The following is an 8,167-nucleotide window of genomic DNA, read 5'->3' as shown; positions in this document are numbered from 1 at the left end:
CCTCTACTTTATATGTGGGATGCCCGCCACAGCATGGCTTGACAAGCGGTGCCATGTCTGCACCCGGGATCTGAATCGCAAACCCCAGGCGCTGAAGCGGAACGTGCGCACTTTGCTGCGCCACCGGGCCGGCCCCAGGGGAATCTTTATTGACTTCCATTTTCCAAATCGGAAAGTGAAGGTGTCAGAAGTTAAATATAAGTCACATTGCCACATGGGCCTCCTTGGCGTTCCTCAAACAGGGGAAGAATGATTTATACTTCTCAAAGCTCTCTGGCTGCCTGCCATAGTGTATAATTATTTGTTTTGTCATTAATTGTCAGGTTTTGCCACTAGGATGAAGTTGCATGAGGACAGGGACTTTGTTTTGCTCACTGTTCCATTCTCAGCACCTTAAAAATGCCTGGCACGTGGCAGGTGCTCAAGAAACAGACGAAGGGAGCGAGACGCAAGCGGCAGCACTTCGGACCGAGCTCTCTAGGCCTGCAGGGGGCGCTCCAGCCTCGCCCCCAAGCTAGGTCCCGCCTCTTGCGTCCGGCTGACGCGCGTGCGTTGGGGCCTGCGCACCACCGTTCTTCTTTAATTGCGCATGCGCGGCGGAAGGCGTGTCCTAGCAGCGCCTGCGCAGGCGGAGCCGAAGCGGAGAAGGAGTGGAGCTAGGTCTCCGTTGCCCTGGAGCGAGTCGGAGCTGGTGGGCACCATGCTGTCCCCCGAGGCGGAGCGGGTGCTGCAGTACCTGGTGGAGGTGGAGGAGCTCGCCGAGGAGGTGCTGGCGGACAAGCGGCAGGTGGGAGGCCCGTCCGCGGCGCTGCGGCCCTAGTGGGCGCTTGGGGCCTGGCGGCGAGCGCCGTAGGGACGCGCGCGGGGTCGGGTCTGGCTCCAGCCCCGCTCGCAGCGAGTTGACCCGGGCTGGTGGGCCCGCGGCCAGGACGGCAGACATAGGGCGGTTTGTGAGAGAGTGTGGGTCAGACGCTTGGCACAGCGCCGCGCTTCGCCCTGTATTCGGCTGGGCATTCCCTCTCTCTCCATCCTTTCTCTGCCCGTTACCGTGCCTTCTGGATCCCGACCCGTTGTTCTTTTGGGCAGTTTACCCGAACACCCTTTTCAGAATGCATTTCCTGGGTCCCCTCATTGACCTGGGCTGCACCGCCCGGGGCCAGGCCTCGAGGGGAGAAGAGGAACAGAAAAGAGAGCCTGAGCGGCCTTGTGATTGCGCAGGAGTGCGGACGTTGGAGGAAGGTGGGGCCGTGATCACGGAGGACCTTGTAGGGATTTGGGTCTGGTTCTAATTGGCGTGTTTGAAGCGAGTTCATGGTGGGGGGAAGCGGGGCGGGGGGCGATGATGTAATTGGATTTAGGTTTTAAAAGGATCCCTCTGGCTGCTCTGTGGAGCACAGAATATAGGGGGGGCCAAGGAGCTGGTGAACGGCCATTGTCATGGTCCAGGTGAGAGAGAGATTTGGACCAGGGTGGTGGTGATGGAGACAAGTGAATGGGTCAGAAACATATTTTGGAGATGGACTTAGACTTAGATGATGATTACATACAGGGGTGAGGGCGTAGGAGGAGTCGGGAATGATCCATGACTGCTCATTTCCAGTTAGAATGACTGGATGCTTGCTCATGGATTTACTGGGAAGGATTTACTTCCCTCCAGGGGAAGACTTGGGGGAAAGCTCATTCAATTAAACACTGCATCGAGGTGTGCCGGGTGATAGTAGCAATAGCCGTGAGAGTTTATCGAGTACTTAGTGTGTCAGTACTTAGTACTAAGGTGAAATTACACAGCTCATAGCAGGCAGCAGGATTCAAAGCTGGGTGTCGGGGCTCCAGAGCCAGCGCTCTGAGATGGTGGACCGTACTGCCTCCTCACTCCCTTAGCAGCTCTTGTTGTGTTACCACCACGCGCTGCTTAGCAACCCTGCTGCTCCAGTGTAATATTGCTGGGTTTCTCATGATCCTGGGTCAGAATCAGCTGGAGGAGCTTGTCCAGGGCGAGGTTTCCATGCCTCTGGCGATTCTGAAATGCTCGAAACCTTGAGAACTAGTGCTCCAGTGGATAACAAAAAACCATCCGTGTGTCAGCAAACACTTTCCTAGCACTTTCTCTGGCAGGAAGACACCTGCACAAAGCGTGGTCTTTAAGGACCTGGGAGCTGAGCGGGGAAAGGTACACGCTAACACAGCAGTCCATTTTAGACAGGACGTTGCAAGTAATCCAGGAATGATGCCTCATTGTCTCTGTTAGGTTTTAAGAGCCCCTGGTCTGTTAGGAGGTGACAGGTCCAGGCAAGAGGTAGCTGAGTTCCCTCCTGCCTCTGTGCTTTTCAGATTGTGGACCTGGACACCAAAAGGAATCAGAACCGAGAGGGCCTGAGAGCCCTGCAGAAGGATCTCAGCCTGTCTGGTGAGTCAAGACAACGTAAATGCGTAATGGAAAATTGTGAGAAAGTGGAAGACGGAATTGGATATGGGGTAGGTGTTGGAGGAAGGGCTGGGGGCTCTTTAGATGAGGCCAAGTGACTGTGACAGAGTAAGCGCTGGGGAGGGGCACATGATAAGGCTGGAGAGATGGGCAGAGGCCAGGCCATAATGAAGGGCCTTAGGGGCCCAGGGAAGAAGTTTGAGTTTTGTTTCAAGTGCACTGGAAAGCCTAAAACCTTCCAGTTGCTTATCCAACCAGAGTAAAATCCGGAGTCCTGCAAGACCCGGTGTAACCCAGAGCCCCTTGAGCTCTCCCCCGTCATCTCCTCCACGCTCCGCCTCACTCATTCTCCGTCCATCCTGTTTCCTTGCTGTTTCTAACACTCCGAGCAAGTTGCTGATCTTTCCTCTGCCTGGCTCCCTCTGTCCCCGCATGTCTGCAGGGCTCACGCCCTCACTTTCTTCACTTTCTTTGGGTCTCTGCCCAAATGTCACCTAAGTGAGAAGCTTCTCACACTGAGAAGTTCCTCTCAGTGAGGCCTTCTCGGACCACCTGGTGCAAGTAACGAGTCCCTCCCCCACTCCAGCATGGCCCATCCCTCTCGCCCTGTGTTGTTTTTCTTTTTTTTTTTTTTTTTAAGATTTTATTTTTTCCTTTTTCTCCCCAAAGCCCCCTGGTACATAGTTGTATAGTCTTCGTTGTGGGTCCTTCTAGTTGTGGCATGTGGGACGCTGCCTCAGCGTGGTTTGATGAGCAGTGTCATGTCCGCGCCCAGGATTCGAACCAACGAAACACTGGGCCGCCTACAGCGGAGCGCGCGAACTTAACCACTCGGCCACGGGGCCAGCCCCCCTGTGTTGTTTTTCTCTACAGTACTTAGACTTGTCAGGCTCTCACGGATGATGTCTTTGCTTGTGTATTCCTCTTCTCCATTACAACATGAGCTCTATTAGGGCAGGAACTTTGTCTCTTTCTCAGCATCTAAAACTGCCCGGCAAACTGCAGGTGCTCAAAAATATTGAAGGAATGACCATTTGCCATTTCAGAAGATGTGATGGTTTGCTTCGGGAACATGTTTATCAAGATGCCTCACCCTCAGACGAAGGAGATGATTGAGAAAGGTAAGGCCTCCTGGGCGTGGGTGAGGGACATGGCTGCCTCCCCCACCGGCCTCAGTCTGAACCCGGAACAGGCAGCTTGATGAGCGGCAGCTCTGTTGAAGGGCTCAGACTGATGAGGGTTTTAATCCCTGCTTTGCCACTGAGTTATTTCCTCACCTCTGAAGGGGCGATGCATCTACGCAGCTCAGTTGTCGTGAAGTTGAGATAGAATGGTATGCATGCTCAGCACAATGCTTGTTTATCAGTGAGGAACAGGTTGGGCCACAAATAACAGAAGACCCAACAAATGGAAGCTTAAGGAAATAGAGTAAAAAGTTGTCCAGAGGTGAGCAGTCCAGGACTGGCACCGCTGCTTAGCAGTGTCACCTTAGCATATTCTCATGGTTGTTGTGTCATCATTGCTGGCCTCATGTCCACGTGCCAGGCTGAAGGAAAGGCAAAGGGCTTTCTCCATATGTGACCTTGCCTTCTATTTTGGAAATAAGGCCGTCCTCCTCGGGGGCTTCTGACGTTTCATTGGCCAACACTAAGTCCTATAGCCACCCATAGCTGCAGGAGAGCCTGGCAGGGTGAGCTGCTATTTTCACATCCCCTGCAAGAGAGACTGGGTTGAAAATGGGGGTTTGAGAAGAGCGACTATCTAGGGCCTGCCACAGCCCAGGCACTCAGTATGTGTTACTCAAATCTTCCTAACCACGATCCTGGGGCTCTCTGGAGCAGCATTGTGCAGGCAAAAAGGCAGGCAGGGAGAAGGGCAGGTTACAGGTATTTTCTCTTCCCCACCCTTGGAAATGGAGAGGCCAAGAGGACCAGCAAGGTTGCCTCAGGCCCTGAAGACAGGGTATCTCCATCCCTTTTGAAATCAAAATTCCAACAAAGGAAACTAGGTCAGCTTGGAGGAGACGTTTCTTGTCCTGTTGAAAAATACACACTAATATTATGGTGATAAAATTGAGAGTGGTGTTGTGGACTGGAGGCCACTCAGGCTAAGCTTTCAGAGGGTCGTTCGCTAGGCTCAGTTTCTGGTCCTCAGCTCTCTTGGCCCACAGATGTGGTCTTGTCACCGTACCTGGAGGGGTTCCGGGACATCATCATCACTGATTCTCAGGGATTGGCACGGGCTAAACAAGCTTGTGAGAGCTTGGGGTTACTCGTTTGCAGTGAGACCTCGGACCTTGCCTGAACCGGCAGGCTTGGCTGGTCAGGGCTTCTCCTTCAAAGGATGAAAGTCTGTGGGGAGACAGACAGCCAGAAGGTCCCTCGTGAGCAGGTGGGGTTGTGGGTGATGCTAGTCAGTTGCACCATCAAGCTTGGACAGCCTCCACTTGGTAAGATGCGGTTTCTTCGGGTCCAGTCCGTTGATGGTAAGATACCCTTTTCTGTTCCCTACGGTTGAGTAGGTTTAGGTTAAGCTTAAGCACTAAGTTTAGCATTAACTGCTTAGGTTGCATGTTAGCACAATCATGTTTTTCCAAAAACTCCTCTCCTTGACGGACTTGAGTTTGTAAAATTCCTCAGCCACCCATTGTCCAACCATCTTAGGGTGGGCTGAGTCTAGGTTCTTCACTTTGCTCTTACATTTGAGTTTTCTGTAATTTCACTGTGGGAGGGTGACCTAAAATCCTGATGTTTCCTTCCCCATCCACTGACCACCCCAGGTTCTCTGCATAATGCAAACAGGCCAGTGAGCTGAGAGGCAGGGGACTGGGGTGCTCACCCTGCCCTGGGCTCACTGAGTGGTCGTGGGCAGGTCACATCCCTTCTTCAGCCTTTGGTTCCTTCCTCAGTTGGTCTCTGAAGTTCCCTGTGGCTTCCCTGGTGCTAGAGCCCTTGTTTTCAAGGGGGCTGGGAGAGGCCAGCATCCCCGACTCCCTTTGCGTCAGTCCGTCTATGGGATAACCTCACCCTCTGTTTGCCCTTCTCGTTTTTCCTAGATCAGGATCATCTGGATAAAGAAATAGAGAAACTCCGGAAACAACTTAAAGTGAAGGTCAGCCGCCTCTTTGAGGCCCAAGGTATTGGCCTGGGGCGGGAACCGGAAACCAGGAGGGGAGAGAGCCATCGGCTCAGAGTCTGAAGGGCAGGGTTGGGAAGGCCCTCCCAGGTGGGCAGTGGCCTGGGCTGCAAGTGAGTGGCACTAAAGCTGTGGGTGGTGGGGAGTAGTTGTCTCTAGCAGTCCAGAGATGGAATGGACAAGGAGGTTTGTGGGGTCTCATTCCTGTCACGAGTTCTTTTCCAGGCACAGGTACACCCTGCCGTATCTTACGTTATATTCTAGGGTATGGGGTGGGGACCAGGATAGCACCCACTGAGGGGACTCATTAAGGCCTCGGTCAGGGGGTCGAGGTCAGAGCTGAATTTCTGGGTAAACCTAACCACTGCAGGTTGGTCCCAGGTCTGCCAGAAGTCTGGAGCTTTCAGGGCAGCAGGGTCACGACTGCAGGTTCTCGATGACTCAGGAGCAGGTGTCCATGGGCGGTGTCCGGTTTGCTGCAGAATTTGAGGCCCATCTCTGTCAAGCCTCAGGCCAAGTGTTTGGCCCGACTCCAGGGCCAGTAGGTTGGCCCGCAGGAGTCCTGACTTGCTGGTGATGGTCTTCTCCCCCTAGGCAAACCGGAGCTGAAGGGTTTTAACCTGAACCCCCTCAACCAGGATGAGCTTAAAGCTCTCAAGATCATCTTGAAAGGATGAAACTCAAGGAAGAAGACGGGGGACCTAAGTCCAGCATCCCACCTTGGCTCCTAGAGGACCAAGGACTCTCCAGCCTTGAAACCTGCAGGGATAGGATCTCCCCTAAGGGGACAGGCATCAGGAATCTGGCTGTGGCTCCCGTATGAAACCTCTTTGTCTGTAGCGCTTGGCTGCTCTGTGACGGCAGGAGGGAACTCTCAGCCTGCCCGGGTCTGCACCTGACCACTGGAGCTGAATGGACACAAGACCCATTGACAGGCCCTGGCAGCCACCAGTGGGTGGGTGGGGGCAGGCCTGTGGGGCTGTGAGAATGTCTGCAGCAGGCACTTCTCATAATGGCCCGCTGTTCAAAGGGGCCCCGGGCAGGGAAGAAGGGAGGGGAGGAGTGGGCACATCATTCCAGCGTTGCTCTCAGAAAGGCAGAGAGGTGTTTTCAAGCAGCGTGTGTAATGGAATTGGAATAAACTCCAGGGGGCTCACAGGTGGTTTCTGAACGAAGGGCAGGATCTCGGGGCTTTGTGGTTCACCATAGCCATCTGTGGGCAGACACGCTCTTTCCCCCACTCCTTCCATTGTGGCCCTTTTTTCCTGCTTGCCCCTCGTAGGGGCCCAGAGTGGCTGCTCTTCAGGCAGGAAGGCCTTGCAGAGTCCTGCCCCAGGCCTGGGTGAGGGGGCTGCCTCGTACAGGCATCCTTACATCCATGATGCCTGTCCACCACCGAAGGCAGGGCTGGGGCCAGTGCTGCTCAGAGTTCCCGTCTGCCTCAGGGGTCTCAGATCCTAATGCGAATGTGCTCTGAGGACAAAACTGTCTTTTGTGTTTGTTGAGGGCTCAATAAATGTTACCTAACTGAGTGCATAGCAGCTGCTAATGTTTACCTGATTTGGTCCTTTATTGAGGGCACACCACTCCCTTTAGGATGCCACCTACAAAGGGACTGTGGTTCCTCCTTGAAATGATAGCAGGGTTAGACAGGCAGCAACAACCACAAATGCCAAAATGGAGAGAGCAGAGCCAGCCCTGATGGCCTAGCAGTTAAAGTTTGGTACACTCTACCTTGGCAGCCCAGGTTTGGTTCCCGGGTGCAGAACCACATCTCTCCTCTGTCAGTAGCCATGCTGTGGTGGCGACTGACAGCAGAAGTAGGAGGACTACACCTAGAATCTACAGCTGTGCACTGAGGCTTTGGGGAGGTGAGGAAAAAAGGGAGATTGGCAACATGTTAGCTCGTGGCGAATCTTTCCCTCGCTCACTCGGCTCCGACAGATGGTTATATAGGAACACAGGTTAGCATGGCCAGATTTCAAGAGAAGCTAGAAATTTGGATTTTTAAATGGAATCTTCTGCCTTTTAAATACTCTAATTCGGAACAATTTTAGAACTTGAATTTTAGCCAAATAAGATACCTTACATAAGCAAAATTTGGCCCAGACCTATGATTTGGCATTATGAATTTTTTAAGTAGACATTACTGTGTATTTTCCTCATGATGGCCCTACGAAGTAGGGAAGTGGAATTGGAAACTAAATGTCCACCCCAGTAGACTAAAGGGATCCATAGCTCCAGATAGTGGAGTATTATACAGCTATAATCAAGAAGAGGGAACCTCTTTGAGCATTGATTTGGAACAAGCTCCAAGATGGGTTAAGTGAGAACGGGGCAGGACAAGTGTCGAATAGGCTGATAATTTGTGTGCAAACACTACGTGGTTCCCTCAGGACAGAAATTGCATGGTTGGGGCACAAGACTGGAAGGGAAGGACGTGTTAGATTGCATGTTTTAAAATATAAATGTAAAATAGTAGGGAGTTGTGGAACTCACTTTGATAGATTCAGTCCTGTATGACTGCCTGGCTCACAATTCCTCCATCTGTCCAAAATTATCCCTGCCTGTCTGGGACAATGAAGAAGAGCCAATCAGATTCTCTTT

At 52.8% G+C, this 8,167-nt stretch overlaps 1 protein-coding gene across 1 annotated transcript; it reads left to right on the top strand.

Moving 5' to 3' along the window:
- Positions 1 to 624: 624 nt before the first annotated feature.
- Positions 625 to 7,098, top strand: PDRG1 (p53 and DNA damage regulated 1). Its single transcript, XM_046680065.1, has 5 exons — positions 625 to 787; positions 2,332 to 2,407; positions 3,472 to 3,546; positions 5,481 to 5,561; positions 6,155 to 7,098. Exons 1-5 carry the CDS (start codon positions 701 to 703, stop codon positions 6,235 to 6,237), a joined length of 402 nt encoding a protein of 133 aa, XP_046536021.1. The 5' UTR covers positions 625 to 700; the 3' UTR covers positions 6,238 to 7,098.
- The last annotated feature ends 1,069 nt before the right edge of the window (positions 7,099 to 8,167 follow it).

The sequence above is a fragment of the Equus quagga genome, chromosome 12 (assembly GCF_021613505.1).
Source record: "Equus quagga isolate Etosha38 chromosome 12, UCLA_HA_Equagga_1.0, whole genome shotgun sequence".
Lineage (NCBI taxonomy): Eukaryota > Metazoa > Chordata > Mammalia > Perissodactyla > Equidae > Equus > Equus quagga.
The sequence above is the reverse complement of the archived record's forward strand: the minus strand, read 5'-3'. Positions and strand labels throughout refer to the sequence as shown.